Source organism: Culex quinquefasciatus, chromosome 3 (genome assembly GCF_015732765.1).
Source record: "Culex quinquefasciatus strain JHB chromosome 3, VPISU_Cqui_1.0_pri_paternal, whole genome shotgun sequence".
NCBI lineage: Eukaryota > Metazoa > Arthropoda > Insecta > Diptera > Culicidae > Culex > Culex quinquefasciatus.
The window spans coordinates 151,687,766-151,709,580 of NC_051863.1; the positions used below are offsets into that span (position 1 = coordinate 151,687,766).

Genomic DNA, 21,815 nt, shown 5'->3' on the forward strand with positions numbered 1-21,815 from the left:
AAGGAACTCTTCACATCTCTAAGACTGTACAGGATTATCGTTAGTGCCGTAACCAGCAATACAAAGTGCACCGGAAGAGGCTATGAAAACGTAATTATGTTGAGTGCAGATTATAGCGTTTACTCAGTACGGGTTGTGTGAATGTTTGTATGGTTAAGTTGCAGTCCAGTAGCAGTACAGCACAGGATAGAGGTGGTAGCATTGATTGAATTACAGCGCTTTACACGTTTTCTGCGTCGGAACGTGTTAGTCGGAACGCCCGCAGGGATGCTATTAGTCTAATCGAACATGGCAAGCCTAATTGATCCTAATATTGGGTCCTTTGACTTGTGCCATTCGAAGAGTTAGTAGATTTCCCGGTATGACGGTTTTGAATAGAGACAGACAACAGTACCGTCATCTGGGGCGAATCGGGGCACATAGGGTGAAATGGGAAAGCATATTTAGCCTCGTTACTGTACACTCAACCCCCGGTGGTCGGTCACTTTTTCGTTTGACACTTTTTTAGTTTGTACCCCGTTGGTTTGACAAAGTCAAACTAAAAAGTGACAGTTCGTTCGACTTTTTACACGGGACTCACACATGCTATCAAACAAAACGTTTGGTAGTAAATGTGAGCTCTGTGTAAAGAGGGTGTCAAACTAAAAAGTGACCTCGTTCGTTTGACAACAGTTGGTGTCAAACCATCGGGGTTTCGGTGTACAATATTCAATATTTGGATATTTTTAATAGGTTTCGGATAGAACATACACAGATTAACAAAAATAGTGCAACGATTGCCGAGATCCAAATTATCAAATGATATAAAACCTGCTCTCTCTATTTAGACTGTAGTCCCGATTCGGCCCAGATGAGGGTATATTACAGTATGTAAAAAAGTAATTACACCCCTTGAGCACTATGCACATTTTGTGATGAAACATCTAAACAATTTAATGTTGACAGAAACCTAGTACTACGTTTTGTTCAGAAACTCATGCCAGACATTTTGCTACAAAAAGCTCATGAAAAGATGATTTCTATAAAAAGTTATATAACAAACTAAAAAAGGTGCAAAAAAAGTTTGTACACCTTTCGAAAAATTAACATAAATAATGTTATTTGTTGACAAATCACCATAATTCCAGTCTCCCAACGCCAAATAGGCATCCTTGACTGATTAAAAAAATAATTTGGATTGAATATAAAGTTTACTAACTACTTAGTATAACAGTTTATATAACTCTGGAAATCCTATATAAAACTTATCTAAACTTAATTTTGCAAACTTTTAATTCAACTAAATGTCAATATATTACCATAGAATTGCTAAATAAACATTTTGGAGTGGGTATAACACCGTTTTAGGGGTATTTGTATCGATAGAATAGATTTTTCGTTGGAATTTCGTACCAACCCGGAATTACGTCGTCGGAAAATCCGCCGGCATTCGAACCGGTCCACAATTCTTAAGTCAACCTATGTGGCATCGAAAAGGGCATAAAATTTCCGATCTTTTGATACCCATACATCTAGGTTTTCTATAAAACCCACGTTTTTAAATACCTGGGCAAAAAGTAAGTTTGATCCACGAGAACAAAAATTACGAAATTCCATACATTTTTGGCAGATTGCTCAAACAAAACCATAACAACGTTTTTACCTAGGTATTTAAAATCGTGGGTTTTATAGAAAATCTAGATGTATGGGTATCAAAAGATCGAAAATTTTATGCCCTTTCCGATGACACATAGGTTGACTTAAGAATTGTGGACCGGTTCGAATGCCGGCGGATTTTCCGACGACGTAATTCCGGGTTGGTACGAAATTCCAACGAAAAATCTATTCTATCGATACAAATACCCCCAAAACGGTGTTATACCCACTCCAAAATGTTTATTTAGCAATTATATGGTAATATATTGACATTTAGTTGAATTAAAAGTTTGCAAAATTAATTTTAGATAAGTTTTATATAGAATTTCCAGAGTTATATAAACTTTATACTAAGTAGTTAGTAAACTTTATATTCAATCCAAATTATTTTTTTAATCAGTCAAGGATGCCTATTTGGCGTTGGGAGACTGGAATTATGGTGATTTGTCAACAAATAACATTATTTATGTTAATTTTTCGAAAGGTGTACAAACTTTTTTTGCACCTTTTTTAGTTTCGTAATAGTATTTGTTATATAACTTTCTATAGAAATCATCTTTTCATGAGCTTTTTGTAGCAAAATGTCTGGCATGAGTTTCTGAACAAAACGTAGTACTAGGTTTCTGTCAACATTAAATTGTTTAGATGTTTCATCACAATATGTGCATAGTGCCCAAGGGGTGTAAATACTTTTTTTACATACTGTATATTTATGAACGACTTCAAACATTTCTGAAATATTTATTATAACACATGAATGGTGCACTTTGCCCTTGAAAAATACGCTTATTACCCGAACAAAAAAAAATCCAATCACGTTCGTTCTTTGCAACGGATTTCCCCTCCAAACGCTACCATATACCGGCCTGCCATACAGAAATAATGATTTCCCATTAATTAAACCTGAAAGCGCAACTCATTGGTCCACCTACCCAGCAGCACCAGCAGTGGGATGGTGGTCATTCCGCCCCGTTGCCACTCTTCCAGCGAGACGCACCCGTCGCCGTCGTAGTCGATTTCCGTCATCATATCTTGGAGGATCTGAAACGATGGGACAGCAGGACAGACAACAGCAGGTCAACCGCCACTGAACACAGACAGACACACACACACTGAAGCGGAAAGCGCGTTTATTCCGACTTACCGGCCTCAGCTCGGACACGTCCCAGCCGAGATATTCCGCGACGGACATCATTTGATTTACGATGGCGTCGGTTTCGGTGGTGTCCAGGACGCCGTTTCCGTCGGTGTCGTACAGCCGGAACATGACTACGGAGAGACAGAGAGAAAACCATGTCCAATCAGGGTGAATCCGTGCAGAAATTGAGGACGGTAACTATAGGAAATCTTCACGCACGTTTTGTTCCCGTGCGTTTGACAGCGTCATTTTATAGCAACCGCCATTATGGCACCACGTCGGAAATGTCACTTTGCACGCTAAAACGTCAATAAAAAGTTCAACTTACATTCCAGCTTATCCTCGGGGCGACCGGCTTCCAGGAGGGACAGATAGCAGACGACATCCTTCAGTGGCACCTTGAACAGCAGCGGATCCAGATAGGACTGCTTTCGAGGAAGTAATCGAATATCTGTTTGGAATAGAAGAAGAAGGGAAATAACTACAATGGGTTACATGACGCGCCGCTAGGAGATCAATTTCTCTCGCCCCGTGGAGCCGTCAACAAGTTGAGAAGTGGCAATACAATATGTGTGACTCGTGGGTGACATGTCGACGCCCTCGTCACTCAGCAGCCAGTCAGCCGGATTGGGTCGTTTTTCCCGGAGCCAGATCTTGTCACGCGCTTGATGTAATAAATTCACATGTTACGAGCCTCGTAAACCTGACCCCTCACCTCGGGGGTACCAGACCTGTGTGGCCTGTCGTGGTAGACCTGTCAGGTTTGAGCTAACCCGTGAGGTTAGAGAAGAGTTCGGATGGAGGAGAAAAAGGAGACGCGTGTCTTGTGCTTCGTACGGTCACTGTGGGAGTCATCTGTAATTCAAAGTTTTACAATTCGTATCAAATAACATCGCACTGGCGAGGGGTACGCCGATGGTAACATGGGGTTACCACAGTTCTCACCCTTAAGTAAACAACTAAATATAATCAACATTATTTAACTAATTCAGAATGTTAAACAACTTAGCTATTAGGAAAAACCTTTAAACAAACTAAACAATTCAACAAAGGAAAAAAAACCTAATAATAAACGAAATCTTTATCTTTCTTGTAACGTTTCGATCGCGTCGAACGACGCACTACTGCACGATTATCGATCGATGGGACAGAAAAATCCGGGAGCCTTTGTGTGGAACTTCCTTCGACTGGATCGTCGCGAATCTGCGATTCACGATCAACGCTCGACAGCCTTGAAACTCCTTCTCGTTCCATGTCAACCTCCATGTCGACATCAACACCATCATTCGAATCTTCAGCGAAGACGAACGAATCCGCAGCAAACCCGTAAAAACTGTCCTCTCCATCCTCGTAAGCAGCATCACCGTACCGCTCTCTCCCCCTTTTAGTACCTCGACGCTCGCTCCGTGCCGTGACCACGACCTTCCGCTGATAGTCCTCCTTCGGCGCTTCTTTCAGCTGATTGCGATGAGCGAGATACGTCCGACCACCCAGGGAAACCTGGAAAGTATTGGGAGAAACACGTCTTATAAAACTTGATAGTAACCAACGCCTGATCTCTGTAGGTTTAAAATTTTTGAAGTAAACAGAATCACCAGGACTTAAACGGTCAACCCAATCAAACTTTCGATTCTTCACATGACGATCACCAACAACAACAACATCTTTCTCCACGTCACGTGGCGTCAAGTGTTTACTAAAACTATTCTTTGGATGGATCAAGTCCAACAGCGTCTTTGGCTTATAATTAAACAACCTCTCGGAAGGAAACGAAGAACCATCTTCCAAACAAGTATTCCGATAGCTAAACAGAAAACACGAAACCAAATCCTCGGTAGTCAACTTGTTCATCTCTGGATCCAACAACAACTTTTTCAAACCATCTTTTGCTAGTCTAACCATGCGCTCTGCCTGTCCATTGCTGGATGGATTGTACGGTGGAGACTTCATGACAACAACTTTGTTCTTTTCGAAGAAATCAATAAGATCCTTCGAATTAAACGGTGGTCCACCATCTGTCACGACAACATCTGGCAATCCAAACCTAGCAAAGAAACAGATAAACTTTGACTTTACTATTCTAGCATCTGTACCAAACTTCATGTACTCAACTTCAATCCATTTTGAAAAACTGTCAACAATAACTAGAAAAACTTTCTTATCAAAATGAAAGAAATCAGCATGAATTCTAGCAAACGGCTTTGTGGTTGGAATCCAAGGAGAATGAGGAACTTGTTTCGGAACAACATTCATCTGGCAACAAACATGGCAAGATTTAACAAAACTTTCAATATCACCGTTCATACCGAACCAATAAACTGTCCGGCGTGCCAACTGTTTAATCTTTGTAATACCAGAATGATTCCGATGCAACAACTTTAGAATCTGTTTCTGCAAACTAAACGGAATAACAACACGATCTTGATACAACAAACAACCATCAACAAACTCCAGATCCTGATGCTGAGCATAAACATTTGCCAAACAACGATCCAAATTTTGTGGCCAACCATGCTTCATGTAGTTCAAGATCTTTTGCAACAACTTGTCCTCTTTTGTTTCTTTTGCAATCAATATATGGTCCAATGGAAACTCGTTGTAAACATTCAGTGTCTTAATAAACTCGTTCTGAAGTGAAAGTGGAACTTCTTCTGGCAATGGAAATCTTGAGCAGAAATCTGCGTTGCCCATTTTGATGACGGTCTGTAAACTATTTCAAACTTATAGATATTCAGTTCCAAAACATATCTCTGCAAACGCGTCACAAACAAACTGTTCCTGCCTTCCTTGCCGAAAATACCAACTAAAGGTTTATGATCCGTATACACAGTAAACTCTTTGCCAAACAAAAACTTATGAAACTTTTTTATGGTGCAAACAACAGCAAGTGCCTCCAAGTGTAAAATTGGGTAGGATTTCTGGGCTTCTGTCAAACTAAACGAAGTAAAGCTTATTGGTCTTTCCTCACCATTGATTTCATGCGCTATTACTCCACCTAACCCGTAACCACAAGCGTCAGTAACAACAACAACTGGCTTTTCAGGATCAAACAACTCCAACATCTTTGAAGTGAGCAAGGCTTGTTTACAATCTTCAAACACACGACTACAATCACCAGTCCAAACAAACTTAACGTCTTTCTTTAATAAACGATACAAACAACTGAGGCGAGAAGACAAATGGGGAATAAACTTACCGTAGTAATTTACTAACCCCAAAAATGCTTTAAGCTCTGAAACATTACTCGGAATTTTTGCTCTCCGAATCGTCTCAACCTTATCTGGACACGGCAACAAACCATCATTTGTCAGCACATGTCCCAGAAACAGCAAACTTGAAACAAACCATTTGCATTTCTTAAAATTGACTTTTACATTGGCCTTAGAAAGACGGTCTAAAACCAAGTAAAGCTTACTCTTACAGTCCTCAAAGTCTTTGCCTGCTATCAACACATCGTCTAAATAACAATAAACTCCAACAATGCCCTTCAAAATTTGCTCCATGATCTTCTGAAAAATTGCTGCACTTGAAGAAGCACCTTGCGGCAAACGATTGTACAAAAACAAACCCTTTATAGTGTTAATCACCATCAACTTTCTAGATTTCTTTGACAAAAGCAACTGTATATACGCTCCAGTTAAATCCAGCGAGCAAAACAACTTAGCTCCAGCTAAAGAAGCAAACAAATCCTGAGGCAACGGAAGTGGATAAGTGTTAGGAATGATGACCTTATTGATCGAAACTTTGCAGTCAATCACCATCCTAATACCACCATCCTTCTTGACAACAATGATCACCGGAGACGCCCACTCACTTGCGTCAACCGGAGTTATGACGCCATCTTTTTCCAAACTTTTCAAATGTTGATAAACCTGATCTCTAAGCCTTAATGGAACGTCATAAGCCCGTTTGAAAATCGGTGTATCATCTCTCAGGACTAAATCTGCCTCAAAACCTTTAATCGGCGTAGCTAAAGATTTATCAAAAACGTTTGAAAACTTACTCTCAATCTCAGCTAAAACTTGATCCGCCGTATTTGCCACCTGATTCACCCTGCTGGTCTCTCCAAACGTGTTGCGCCAACCCGGAAAGAAAACGTCCAGCCAATCTCGTCCTAGCAAAGGGATAAACTCGTTGAAGCTTCTCAAAACAATGAGAGAAACTTTCTGACGTATATCGTTAAGCTCAACCACAACTGAGAGTTGCCCCTCGACCTTTAAACTGCTGCCATTGATCACCGCGAGCTTCTTGTTGCACTTTTCTAAAGGAATGTGACTAAACTTCTTGTTGTAAGTGCTCCAGCAAACAACAGAAACAGCTGCACCACAGTCAACTTCCATCGAGATCAACAAACTTGCAACAAAAACTTTTCTGATACACGGCTCATTAACTTTGTTAACTGACGAGATGCTCAAGCATTGCATGTCACATTCATCGTCAGTAACCGACCGATCAAACTTGTTGCGCGACGACTTTGGTTGATCTGATGACTGTTGCACTGATGGCTGCTCGTCAACAAACTTCACTGACTTCTTGTTTTTAGGCAAATCGTAGCAGTAAGGTCTGGTATGGCCATTACGACGACAAAACGTGCAGAAAAACTGCTTTTAGAATCACGCTTCCTGCGGTCAAACGAAACAGAACGACTCCTGCTCCTTCCTCGCAGATCGCGCCCTCTGCTACGAGACCGACCCTTGTAAGCAGGTGCTCCGTCACGTCTGCCAAGACGATTCAACACACTGGCACGTCTGTCACCAGCTATTATCTTCTTCCTCGCGTTGTTGGCTTCACGATTCAGGATCAACTTTTCAACTCGGGACAAGGACAGATCTTCTTCATCAAACAACGATTCTTGCAAAACGGAATCGGCCATCCCGCAAATCAGCTTGTCGCGGATCGCTGTGTTCTTAAAGTCGCCGAAATCACACAACTCCGCTTGCTGCTTCACGTCCAAGATAAAATCCTCTGCCGACTCGTTTGACCCTTGAACACGATTGTAGAAGTTGAATCGCTGAATAAAACCAGCAACCGACTTGTCGTAACGCTTTTGCAACGCTTCCGTAATTTCCTTAAACGTGAGCTTCTTAAGATCTTTACCGGGAACAAACGCTTAATCTCCGAATAAACCTCGCGATTACACGTCGCCATAAACGACGTTCTTTTGTCTTCATCACTCGTCACTTTATGATGCTCGAAAACCCATTCCAATTGCTCTAGGAATTGCAAAAACGAAACGGCGCCGGGGATGAATGGCTCGATACTAAACGGCATTTTTGAGTTCGAATCTGACATAATAAAAAAATAAATAAAACAAAACGTAAACAAACAATGATAAGAAATCGTTTTCAAAATAAAAACTCGTCAAACTAAAACGTTGCCAACATCAAACGCAACAAAACTGTCAGCAATCAATTGCACACCAAATTGAATAATGATGCAACAACGATGCTACAATGATGCAACAACCTGTGCGACACAAAATGTATCACCACTAAAAGTGTGTGTATCTTAAGTGTTGTGTGGTAGTATGTGTGAAATCAATCAACACAAAAGAATACTGACGCCAAATGCCTCGCTTGCTAGGCAAAGAAAATGGCGAATGAACACACGCACAATTCTCAACAATGCGACCTCCTAGACGCAGCAAATTTGCACTCTACTTACGCAGTTTTCTGGAAAAACCAACTTCACCCGTAAACGACACCTCCTTGGCAAAACCAAGCGGGAAAAAACTCCACCAGAAAAAAACTCTAAACTGCGAAGTCCGTCAAATGCGCGTCCTCCGTCCGATGCTGATGCTCGTTCCGCCGGGAATGAAACTCCGATAAAAACGTTGAAAAAAACTGCAATCCGGAACGGCACGTCCTTACTCCTGCAACAAAACGTCACGCTGCACCAACTTGTGCGAAAAAAAAAACCCAAAAACTTCTACTTTTCCTCGTCGCCACTGAGCTAACCCGTGAGGTTAGAGAAGAGTTCGGATGGAGGAGAAAAAGGAGACGCGTGTCTTGTGCTTCGTACGGTCACTGTGGGAGTCATCTGTAATTCAAAGTTTTACAATTCGTATCAAATAACATCGCACTGGCGAGGGGTACGCCGATGGTAACATGGGGTTACCACAAGGTTGTCATCGACACATCTCGTTGCGTAAACACATTATACGCGTGGACAATGAAGCAGGTCCATTTCAATTTCCAAAATGGTGTATCCCACATGTTCCAAAGAACTTTTTTTTTCTATTTCAACAGATTTAATCAAAATACAAAGAAACCCCGATCGTTTGGCGCTTTTGATTGTTATCAAACCGTCGATGTAAAAGCAACAGTTCGTTACATTTATTAACATTTTCTAGATTTTTTAAAAAGCGCAATGAAGGTACACAGAAAAAAATGATGGTAATATTCATCAGGAAATGGTGACAGATTTTGTGTCGAAAAAATGTTTAATTTTACCTCAGAAAATGATGAATTTTCATCAGTTTTTGATGAATATTTATCAGATTCACATTTTTACACATTTTTATGTAATATTACTCAAAGAAAGAGGTAATATGCAACCTACCAAATTTTCAACATTCCAAAATTCAACTATTTTTTTCTGTGTAGGCTAACTAAAATTTATCCAGGTAAAGACAATTTTATGAAGGCATCGAAAATAAATCGAAAAAATAAAATGTATTTATTGATCAATAGTTCAACACTATTCAGTCCGTACTCAATTATCCGAAGTACTTGTTAGAATTTCTCTTCGGAAAATCGAATCCTGGAATTTTAATTTTAACAAAATTGGGGTCTCTGACCTACACAGTAAAAAAATGTGTAAATTTAGAAGGTGTAATTTTGGAAGGGTGAATATTACTTCCTTTGGGATGAAATTTTACCTCAATTTAGACTGAAAAAGCGACATAACAACAGAAAAGTTTTTAAATTACACATTTTCAAAGGTAAAATTAGACATTTTTTCTGACATAAAAGATGTACCCCTTCCCAACCCCTTCCCAGATGTAACATTACCATGATTTTTTTTTGTGTAATATATTATTTTTTTATAATTTGATTTACATTTTTAAATCAAAGTATATTGAGAATTTTCTCAGCTTCTCAAAAATATTTTTTTCAAAGGTGGGTAAACGTGGACACTTATTTTAAAAAATGAATAACTGCGACAATTTTCAAAAAAGTTACCTGAAAATGGCTATTAACTTGAAAACGGTGCATTTTTTGAAAATGTTACTCAAGTCTTTTTTTATTGCAAATTTAATTTTACATGGAAAAATGAAGTTGAAAATTTTTTGCGACCAATATTTCGATTATTTGAAAACATCTGTATTGACTCAAAAATTTATAAAACGGTCAACAATGTTTTGCCCGTTCTGGAAATTTTAGAAAAGTTGGCATTTGGTGTCTCCTAAAAAAAAAAAAATGAAATTGGTGCTTGTTTTTGCAAATCAAGTGACAAAAACTGAAATTGAAGATCACCATTTTTTTTGCCTGTATAATTTTTTCAGTGTAGTCCTTACCATACCTACAACTTTGCCGAAGACACCAAATCGATCAAAAAATTCCTCAAAAAAATACAGATTTTTGAATTATTCGAGGCTCTGGACCATCAAAACTGAACACTGGAGTAGATCGGGGCAAAGGTACGCATTTTTTCGATACTTAATTTTTACACAAAAAGACGATATTGGGATTTTCGACTTGATTTATGTGTTTACAAAAATAAGGTGAAAAAATAATAGTTTGTGTAACCATTTGAAAAGTGTTTTGAAAAGCTAATAACGTTGCCAACCATTTAAGAATTTTTGAATATTTTTTAATTTTTTTTAATATCATCAAAATTTGAGAAAGGTATAAATCACTCAAGGTGTTTTGATATTCTTTTCTATCTCTTGTATAATTTGCTAAGCACTCATTTTGGCAAGACTCAATTTTCTGCTTATCAGAGCGATTTCGGCTAAACCGCGGCAATTCCGGTGGACACGTTCACTTGAGGCAAGCAAATCTTTCCTGCTGTTGGTTGATGAAAACCTAATTCTCCGTATCGAACACACACGTGTGGTTGTGCGAGCTCCAAAGCCACGTGTGTCAGTATTACATTTGAGAAGCTGTCAGACGTGACAACACGTCGCTACTGCGTTGATCTCCCGGTTTCTAAGGTAACTTTCTCTCTGTTTGAAATTGAGGCCGATGCCGATGCTTCTTGGAAGATGGGGTATGTTTGTTGAGTTGGGGATACCACCGTGTGTTTGAAGTTTACAGGACCGATTTGCAAACAACTCGTTATGTTAACTTGTGAGCACTAGCATGGATTCAGCGCTTTTCAACTTTTCCTTCTGGGAATTTTGAATGCTGCCGAAGGTGTTGTGTGGTTTCCACGATTCAACTGTTGCCGATTTAGCGGAAACATTTTTGGTACTGAAAAGGCATATGGTTGGCAAATTGAATCGTTTCACCAAATCAAGGTAATTTCGGTGAAACCCAAAAAAAAAATTGATTCCAAGTAAACGAGCTTTGAATTTTTGAAAATTGTTCATCATTCCGAGATGCAAAATATGTCACAGTGCTACACCATATACAATTACCCTTTTGTGGATCTATCATCCCTCTAACCATGGGAAAGCAATTCCGGGAAGTAATCCTAGCTGAGCTGTGATTGATTTCCTACCTTCGATCCGGCAGTTGACGGAGTTGTTGCTCTTGCGCGACGAGTTCCGCGAGATTTGCGAGTGGCTGTGGGAGTGACTGTGCGAGGGGCTGGAGTCGGCGGACCGGCGAAACGGGGCGGGCAGGATCGAGGTGCTGCCTCCCATCGGGCTCGGTGTCACCGTCAGCATCGGGTGTACCGTTCCTGGAAGGTGTGTTTTTTTCAATTAAATTACGAAAGGATGCTGGGTGGCTTGGCTTTCCTTGCGTATAACCGTTGACGCACAGTGGGATAGAACGAGGAGAATTGAGATCATAAAACGGATTCAGCATCATATAGCAGATTGAATGCTGTTCTGTCCCACCGTGTTGTTCAAGGAAAAGGCTTGATTACTGAGCTTCACAAGGTAACTAGTTCGAAGAATCCGTAAAGAACTCTTGCTCCTACATCTTCACAGAGCTAGCAATAAAATAAGAAGAAATCCTAAACCTACCACTCTTGCCCTGCCGATCCCCACCGCCTCCGCTATCGTGGCCCAGATGGCCCCCAAGGGACTGCAGCTTGTCCGTGATGCCGTGAATCCTTTCCACGAAGCTGTTCCGCTGCGATTCCTGCGAAGGCTGTGGCGTCGGCAGATCGATGATGTTGTTCAGGTTGGGGATGGACCCTGGGTTGAGGCGAAAACGAAGAAAACAAACATTAATCCAACAAAATGTGCGTTTAATTGAGAGTGTTTTCCGGAAGGAAGGGTTTCCGGATTGGATCCTCTTCCGGGAATCACCTCGGTTGTGTGACGTCACGGGGGCGCACGCCGCGTTGCTGCTAATCGCGGCCATCTGGCAGAGGGCCTTGCCATGGCTGTGCTGGGCCTGGTACAGGGCCGGCTTCAGGAATGATATGAACAGATGCTTAGAGAGCTCCTCGGGCGTTTCGCAGTCCAGGAAGGCGTCCAGAAAGCGCCGGAAGCCTTCGTACTCGATGTCCTGAGAGGAGGGGTGAGTAAATGACGAGAATCGATTATCAGGAAAGTTTGTAGGAGGTCGATGTAAGCACGTGATTCCTCTGGCATAATTGGCTTGTTAGTCATGTTTCTGACTTTTTTTTGTCCAAAATTATCGAACATGTTGTGGGTTGTATATTATCATTCTAATAATAATATAATCAATTTAAAAACACTTTAACATTCCAACTCAAAACACTTTAAAAAGTTGGAACGGCAAATTCAACTCGCTGATTCTCAGGCAAAACTTAACCAATCGGGACGATTCTTTTTGTTTGCGGATTTTTTAAATTGTTATATCCTCTTCTACTACTTTAAAAGCTCAATTTTTAACATTTTTCTTAGCTATTTAACGGATTTTGATCTCATGAGGCCGATGCAAATATAGGGAGTGTTCATTTGAGGGTTAATTTCAAACAATATAATAAGACATTCTTACAAGCAAGCATTCAATAATCAGAAGAAATTCATGAAATATGTGGTTTAGCCAAACAAATTGTGAAAAAATATCATCGATATCTTTTGAAATAAAAAAAAAATGGCTGAGCAGTTCTCTCAGATTTCAGTCATTCGATTTTTCTTTTATTTTTTAATCCAACTGAAACTATTTTGGTGCCTTTGTTATGCCCAAAGAAGCCATTTTGCAGCATACAAATTTGGCAGCTGGCCATTAGAGCGTCCAATTTCCCGTCCCGGGAAATAATTTCCCGGGAATTCCCGGGATTTCCCGGAAAAAAATATTTCCCGTTTCCCGGGAAATTTGTAAATTTCCCGGGAATTCCCGAAATTAAAGCAGAAGTATGCATTTTCCTACCTTTTTGGCATCAATGTTTTGAAATTATACAAAAAATAATAATTGGAGAACCTGTTTTGATTTTATTTATTTCCATCTACTGTTCATATTGAACTAATTAGCTTAACTAATTGTCTGTAAATTTCAAGTCAAGGTTTAATTCAGATAATATTTATTTTTGACAACCTTTTTTAATGGTTTTTTTGTAATATTATTTGAAAATAAGATATTTACATCTTCTGGCCAAGATCATCATTGAGATTTGTTTGACTTTCTATTTACCTTGAACATGTTGGATGGAAATTGAAATAATATAATTAAATTTTTAAAAAAGGTTTCTGTGAGAAGAATTTGTTTCTAAGTATTCGAGAAATTACAGATTGAAGTTATAAATTTATGAAGCACGTGAGCTACCAAGGGCATAAGAGGGTTATATATGAAAAAATATTGTTGATTTTCAACCACTTTTAAATACTAAAATTATTTTAATCTAATTAATTTATTAGGCTGAGTACCATATAGCTAAAATCATATCATAAAACCATGAAAAACTATTAAAAACAACTTCGTATCATATGAAAAATACCCAAAGAATGCAACTATTTTTCAAAAACTCGCTCCAAATATTTGAAAACTTTGAGTTGTGATTTCATGAAATAGTGTTTCAAGTTAAAAAGCGCTAAAATTAGATTTTTAAGGTAAATTCAATGTTTTTTTTTATTTTTTCACAAGTTGAATTTTTTGGTTTTATTATTTTAACTTTATTGCCACTGAGACAAATTTTAAAGCAGTTTCATGGTTGTGGAGCACAGATTTTCACTATCCAAACACTTTGATTTAAAAAAATCCTTCTCAACAAAAATACTAATAATATTTTCTTTCATTTGGGACGTAAGATTTAAAAATGAGAAAGTTTATATATTTTCTCAAAGTTGCATGATTTTTTACAAGCAGTCAAGCCATTGATCAATATTGATCCTCACACTCATTTTGACCATTAAAGTTGCTGTTCTATACAATTTCGTTGCAAAAGATTAATCAGAAACAGGGTTAGAATAATTTTCGTTAAATTTCAAATTTCCCGGGAATTCCCGGGATTTCCCGGGAAATTTGTTGAAAATTTCCCGTTTCCCGGGAATTTGGTAACCCCGGGAAATTGGACGCTCTACTGGCCATACAAAAATGATGTATGAAAATTCAAAAATCTGTATCTTTTGAAGGATTTTTTTATCGATTTGGTGTATTCGACAAAGTTGTAGGTATGAATATGGACTACAGTGAAAAAAAATGATACACGGTAAAAAAATTTTTGGTGATTTTTTATTTAACTTTTTGTCACTAAAACTTGATTTGCAAAAAAACACTATTTTTAATTTTTTATTTTTTGATATGTTTTAGAGGACATCAAATGCCAACTTTTCAGAAATTTCCGGGTTGTTAAAAAAATCTTTGAGCGAGTTATGAATTTTTGAATCAATACTGATTTTTTCAAAAAATCGAAAATTGGTCGCAAAAATTTTTCAACTTCATTTTTCGATGTAAAATCAGATTTGCAATCAAAAAGTACTTTAGTGAATTTTTGATAAAGTGCACCATTTTCATGTTATAACCCTTTTTAGGTAACTTTTTTGAAAAAAGTTGCAGTTTTTAATTTTTTAAAATTAGTGCACATGTTTGCCCACTTTTGAAAAAAATATTTTTGAAAAGCTGAGAAAATTCTCTATATTTTGCACTTTTGAACTTTGTTGATACGACCCTTAGTTGCTGAGATTTTGCCATGCAAAGGTTTTAAAACAGGAAAATTGATGTTTACTAAGTCCCACCCAAACAACCCACCATTTTCTAATATTGATATCTCAGCAACTTATGGTCCGATTTTCAATGTTAAAGTATGAAATATTTGTGAAATTTTCCTATCTTTTCGAAAACAATATTTTCAAAATTTTCAAATCAAGACTAACATTTCAAAAGGGCCAAACATTCAATATTACGCCAAATCAGAATTGATTCAAAAATTCATAACTCGCTCAAAGATTTTTTGCGCAACCTGGAAATTTCTGAAAAGTTGGCATTTCGTGCTTGCCATTTCATTAGGGCACATAACTTTTGTAAATAAGAGTGTGTCCCTTTCACACGTTATGTAAGCTGTCATTTGAGTGAAAGGGATACACTATTGTTTACAAAAGTTTTGTGCCCTTTTGAAATGTTGGGCTCCATTTGATGTCCTCTAAAATACATCAAAAAAAAAAAATAATAAAAATAGTGTTTTTTTGCAAATCAAGTTTTAGTGACAAAAAGTTAAATAACAAACCAACAAAAAAAAATTTAAGGTGTATCATTTTTTTCAGTGTAGTCCATATCCATACTTACAACTTTGCCGAAGACACCAAATCGATAAAAAAAATCCATCAAAAGATACAGATTTTTGAATTTTCATACATCATTTTTGTATGGCCAGCTGCCAAATTCGCATGGAAAATTATATGGACAAACTAATGATGAAAAATGGCTTCTTTGGGCATACCGAGGGCACCAAAAAAGTTTCAGTCGGATTAAAAAATACAAAAATTAAAATTGAAGAAAAAAGACCGATTTTGTAGAGAACTGCTCTGCTTTGACCGGACTGTTGGCAAGCCGACTCGGAAAGACACAAAATAGTCAAGGATTGCCAAAAAGTGGGAAAATTTGCACTCCTGCAAATTTTATTATACCCTGTTCAGGTAAGGGACAGATTGTTGAATGGCCGTATCCTGGACACACTAATTTGCTCTCCCTGCCGCGAATGAGGGCGTCCTTTGTCGATGCGCGCTCGAGCGATGATTGGTAATCAGATTAATTTCACGGATTTTGACATTCAATGGAGCACGGTTCGGGGGGCGGTCCCCGTTGGGAGTCAACTTTTCCGTCAGTGTCCCAAAGTGTGACGTTGTAAAAGTGGAAGTATTTTGCCAATTAGGAGCAAAGTTGCGATTTAAGCTTTTATAAGCTGACAATTGCTAAAAGTTTATTGTCATCCAGGCTTAACAATTGAGCCGGGGTTGTCTTTTTGCTGTAATGAGCTTTTCGTGATAACAGGCATGTCTTTTCCATGGAGAATGATTTTTTCATTTGAAACTTTGATCTTTTTCGCTTCGTTTCACATCCAGTCCCTGCAATTACCGAGTACATTTCAATGAATAAATTTATCACGTATGTGCTTTCAGAGAAGCTGCACCGAGTTGACAAACAAAAATTTCATTAATTCAGCCTGTATCATACCGAACGTAAAAAAAAGAAATATCTCCTACATATTTAATTACTTCCCAGCGGTACGGCCTGTGTTCGTCTCCATGTGCGGAGGAAAGTGGCAAATAAAAAAGTTACAAAAATTAAATAAAATTGCGCCGGGGAGGGAGAAAACTCCCAGAGGATCCACGTGATTATGTGCGAATCATCCGTGCACACGTAACTATCACAACAAACGTCGTCGTCTCACGTCGGTGAAGTAAAAAAAAGCAGTTTTCTTGCCTAATTTTTTATTCATGTCTTTTGCGAAACGAAGTAGAGTTTTCTCGTTTGGTTTTTTTTCTGTATGTTGCTTGAAGTTTTTGCTTTTGCTTTACACATGCAGGTGAGGCTGGTTTTTTGCAAGGATGCTGGTTTCTACTTTATATGGAAATTCGGTAAGCTTCCTGGGAAATATTTTTGGAAGTTTTGCGTTCCAAAAATAAAGGGAAACACTGCACTATGGTACATTGGGTGGCCAAGTTTCAAAAAAGTGACCTTCTCCAAATATTTCTTGGTATTTTTTTCTCGAAAGTAAACATTCTAACTAAGAAAAATCCAAATTTTCAAAGCTCTAAGTTTGTTCATTACGGAGATACGCAAGCTGAAAGTCAAAAAATGGAGTAAAAAACTAGCGTTTTTCGTAAAAAAGGCTGATTGTTTAATTTTAACATAGCTCAGCCATTTTAAATGTTTTATTTGGACAAATATACATCGTTGGAAAGGTAATGAGATATGCTTTGAAACTATTAATAGATATAATGTTGGTTCCAAACCAAAAACTGAAGTTTTCATCGAATAATTGGAGCATTTTTTTGGAAAATCATATTTTTTTGTGTTTGTTAATCGAGTACTTTTTTTGCTAACCGATGCTAAACATGAAACTAAGATCACTTGAAAGATTGGATTATAATCTAACATTGCTGAAATTTCCAGCCTGCGATTTTTTGCGTTTTCGGAGATATACCATTTTGAACATTTACGTTTTATCAAAATTTGCTGCAATCTACATATGTCCCCTTTTTTCACTTGCTTTGCTACCTACTTCGTGGGCATCGTCGCTTCAAAAATCAATACCTGGTTTCAAGAAGTTCGAAATGACTTTATTGGAATTTTCTGTTGCCTACATTTAAAATTGAGTACCTTAGTCAAAATAAGGTATTCGTACCGAAGTTTCTCAAGCGAAACTGGAGAATCTCAGTTTGATACCGAAAAAAGTGTTCATCAAAATGTTGACTTAGCATGATGAATTTCTGCGATCAATCCATGAAACTGATCCACATTTAAGTTCTATGTTGGTTAGTACAAAACATCATAAAAGTACCTTTAACATATCCTGAAGCTGTCACAAACTCTATAATCAAATGAATTTTAAGAATATGGTTTGTATTTTATCGTTTTACTTCATAATTAATATTTTGAATAAAATTATTTTTCTGTTATTAGATTTAACAATTAAAATTTTCGCAATTTATGCCCGTAAGGGTGGGGGGTCTCAAGTTATATGGCATGGACTCACAAAAGAAACACACAGCAGTAAATAATAAATATTTGACTTAAAATGATTTTATTACGCTTAACAAAATTTTGTTGGAGGGAAGGAGGAGAGGGGGTGAAAGAAAGAGGAGGGAGGGTTGTGTCCTTAAAGTGGGGATGTATTAGATTATCCATAATTTAATAATATAAACTTGCAATACAATATATATGCAATTCTGTTGCACTTGCAAATGTATGAAAAGACTATTTATTATAAACAATCAACTATTGAAAAACATGAAAAGTCATAAAAATCGACGTATATCATTTCAATACCATACAATTACCCAAATTTGTATGAAAAAACATTTAAAAAGCAAAAAAATAATTTGGCCGCCTGTTTGTATGGAGATGGCCCATAGTACACTGTCTTCAAAAACGTACGTCATTTGTCACGTACACGTATGTGTCTTTCTTTATATCTTCAAAAATTCTTAAAATCTTCGGACGCCTAATTATGGTACATTAGTCATGCAACTCTTATTCATAGCATAGCACCAACCGTCATCATAACGTCTCATCATCCGCATTAGTTTATAGCCCCACTTTATAACGCCAACAAGGCATTTGCTGCATTTTTCTTCACCGGCAAAAAGTTATTTCCGCGGCCCCTTCAACGGCACGTGAAACAATCAGCTCAGGAAAGCTGCAATGCACCACTTTCCTGGAAAAAAACTTTTTCTTTCCACCACACGATTATGGTGAGCTGCTGTTTTAAAAGAATGCTCTTATTAACTTGTTTCAAGTAAGTTTCGAAAACAAAAAAAAACAACATCCAGCACCACCACCAAACAAACTCAACACCACCTATTTTTTTTCGGAAGATTAAGTTACCCAACCGTTGTTTACCATCCCATTTAGTCCTTTTTCCGCCCCTAATTATCGCTTACACGCATATCGAAAGTGCCCCACTGCGGGAGCTCGTTCAAATTTGATCCGGACAAATCACCCCCGAAACAGGCTCATTTGCCATTAATTTTGGACTTTCCCATGTGTGTAAGGCATTAGATTTCAACATTAGCCCTCCCTATCCTGCTGTGGAATGGATATCTCAACAGGAACACCAGTCCGAGAATCCGCATGGCCGGGACTTTGGTGCTGAAAATTTGTACCGCCTCAAATGGTAATGCGTTTAACATTAGGGTAGGTTGGATTTATGGCAATTTACTACCAAATTTCTGCCTATGATTACTTTTATACATATAAAATTACAAATATTTCCCTTTGCAAAACTCTTCAAAAATTTCAGACCAGTACCACCCTACTCGTAAGCCCACACCAAACCAAATATGAGCTCAGACCATCAAGCCGGCTTCATTTCCCGATGGAGAGCTTAGGCTAGGCAGCATCAGCGGACTCCATTATCCAGCCGCGGGTAAATTTAGGCCGACAGAGTCCTCTTGATTTGGCAGATCAGAAGCTGCCTCCGTTCCTCGTGGCAGATGGTCCAATCAGATCCATCACGCTCTGGGACCAATTTAGAGACGTCAAGAGCACGGTGAAGGAGAGCGTGATTACTCATCAGCGGAGAGCGAGAAAGAAGATTAAGGGATTTTTCGAGGCTCGTTCATCAATTTAGGCCTGGCCAGACAAGTTGCTGTGTTTGAGAATCATGAAATTCAAGCGCCCGTTGACAGTTGGTGCGTGCTGAAATTTGGAGATAATTTGTTTGTTCATTGAGCTGCAAAATCTGGTTCGAATAAATCGGGGGGAATGAGAGCGTTGACTGGTTGACCTTTCAGTACGTAGGAAGTCAAAAACATTTTTTATTTATCTTTTGTGTATTTTACTGAATGTAAAAATCAAATTTCACCAGCACCATCCCAGGCCAGTTATATTTTCAATGCAGTTTTGTAAGAGGGATAATTTTTTTCTGATACAGCCATTATGTTGCCAACTTTTTGTGACAATAACTGATAGTAACCCATTTTCAACAAACATAAACTTTTTTTTTAAATTCAAATATTTGTTAAAACAAACTGATTAGAAGCCAATAATATATATTTTTTTATCCAGCCAAAATCCAACTACAGCAAGTAACAATGGAAAAGTGTAAAAAATAACGCATTTAGTCTACAATATTTGGGTAATTCTCTACCAACTCACACGAAATCGGGAAAAGTTGCTTCAACCCCTCTTCGATTTGCGTGAAACTTTGTCCTAAGGGGTAACTTTTGTCTCTGATCACGAATCCAAGGACCGCTTTTTTGATATCTCGTGACGGAGGGGCAGTACGACCCCTTTAATTTTTGAACATGCGAAAAAAGAGGTGTTTTTCAATAATTTGCAGCCTGAAAAGGTGATGAGATAGAAATTTGGTGTGAAAAGGACTTTTATGTAAAATTATACGCCCGATTTGATGGCGTACTCAGAATGCCATTTTCCGTTGCTCAACTGTAATATTTTTGGAACATGTCATTTTAAGGGAAATTTAATGTAATTTTTGAATCTACAACCCAGAAGGGTCTTTTCATGTTTTTTTTTCTAAATTTTCAGGGTTTTTTTTAGTGTAATAATGTTCTACAAAGTTTTTGACTTTTTTCGCAACGACTGTCAAATTTCAGTTTTCTTCATATTTGGCTTTTCAGTCCGTCGAATGAAAGTAACAACCGTTTCCCTTCGTTATCCCGGTAACGAAGGGAAACGGTTGTTACTTTTATTCGACGGACTGAAAAGTTCTTCAAAGTTGTAGAGAGACTACAAAAAAATTGATTTAAAAACATAAGGGGTTTGCTTATAAACATCACGAGTTATCGTGATTTTACAAACTAAAGTTTTGAAAAAAATAGCTCGTGATGTTTATAAGCAAACCCCTTATGTTTATATATCATTTTTTTTTGTAATTGTCTGCTCTACAATTTTGCAGAACATTTTTACACTCTAAAAAATAATCCTGCAAAGTTAGAAAAAAACACGAAATTTTCAAATGAAATTTTTTGCTTAAATGAAAAAAATGACCCTTCTGGGTCAATGTAGATTCGAAAAGTACATTAAATTTCCCATAAAATTACATGTTCCAAAATTTTTTACAATTGAGTTACGGAAAATGGGAGTTTTTAAAACTTTTAAAATGTTTTTTTCGATGAAAAAAAAAAACGTTTTTTTTTGGAACTCTGAGTACGCCATCAAACCGGGCGTATAATTTTACATAAAAGTCCGTTCGACACCAAATTTCAGGCTGCAAATTGTTGAAAAACACCTCTTTTTTCGCATGTTCAAAAATGGGAGGGTTCGTACCACCCCTCCGTCACGAGATATCAAAAAACGGACCTCGGATTCGTGATCAGGGACAAAAGTTTCACGCAAATCGAAGAGCGGTCGGGACAACTGCTGTGTGAGTTGGCGGAGAATTACCCATTTATATTTGTCAAAAACTAATGTTATGTGAATCTTATTGTAGAAAGAATTGAGAACTATTCAAATAGTCCATAAAAATTCAAAATTTAAATGCTTTTTAAGTATATCGCCAGTTAAAAGTGATCAACTAATTCTATGAATTAAGGCTTTAAAAACTTAACAAATGTAGTGGAAAACGGATTTTTCAAAGAATATTCAAAAAATATTCCGGGTTCCCGACATATAAAAATATTTTTCCCGTATAATTGGACGCTCTTCTTAGTTGCTTTAATTCATACCCGAGGTAAATTTTAAAACTAACAGTATATTTAACGATGATTTTAAATGTTTAATAAAATTTAGTAAGTAGTTTTTGCGCTAAATCACAAGATACAATTTTACCCCATGACGAATCCGGGCGTTTTTTTTTGGAAAAGGCTATGTTTGGAACATATTTCAGACGTTCT

General features: G+C 37.7%; 1 protein-coding gene across 2 annotated transcripts in view; it reads right to left on the minus strand.

The window, feature by feature from the left end:
- Positions 1 to 21,815, minus strand: part of LOC6041342 (diacylglycerol kinase 1) — a 181,650-nt gene that overhangs the window by 33,264 nt on the left and 126,571 nt on the right. For both annotated transcript variants that reach the window (XM_038265933.1, XM_038265932.1), the window contains exons 6-11: positions 12,201 to 12,402; positions 11,913 to 12,086; positions 11,441 to 11,623; positions 3,102 to 3,224; positions 2,780 to 2,904; positions 2,568 to 2,676 (exon numbers count right to left, since the gene is read on the minus strand). In XM_038265933.1, coding sequence (XP_038121861.1) covers positions 2,568 to 2,676; positions 2,780 to 2,904; positions 3,102 to 3,224; positions 11,441 to 11,623; positions 11,913 to 12,086; positions 12,201 to 12,402 — 916 coding nt within the window. The remainder of the gene's footprint in view (positions 1 to 2,567; positions 2,677 to 2,779; positions 2,905 to 3,101; positions 3,225 to 11,440; positions 11,624 to 11,912; positions 12,087 to 12,200; positions 12,403 to 21,815) is intronic.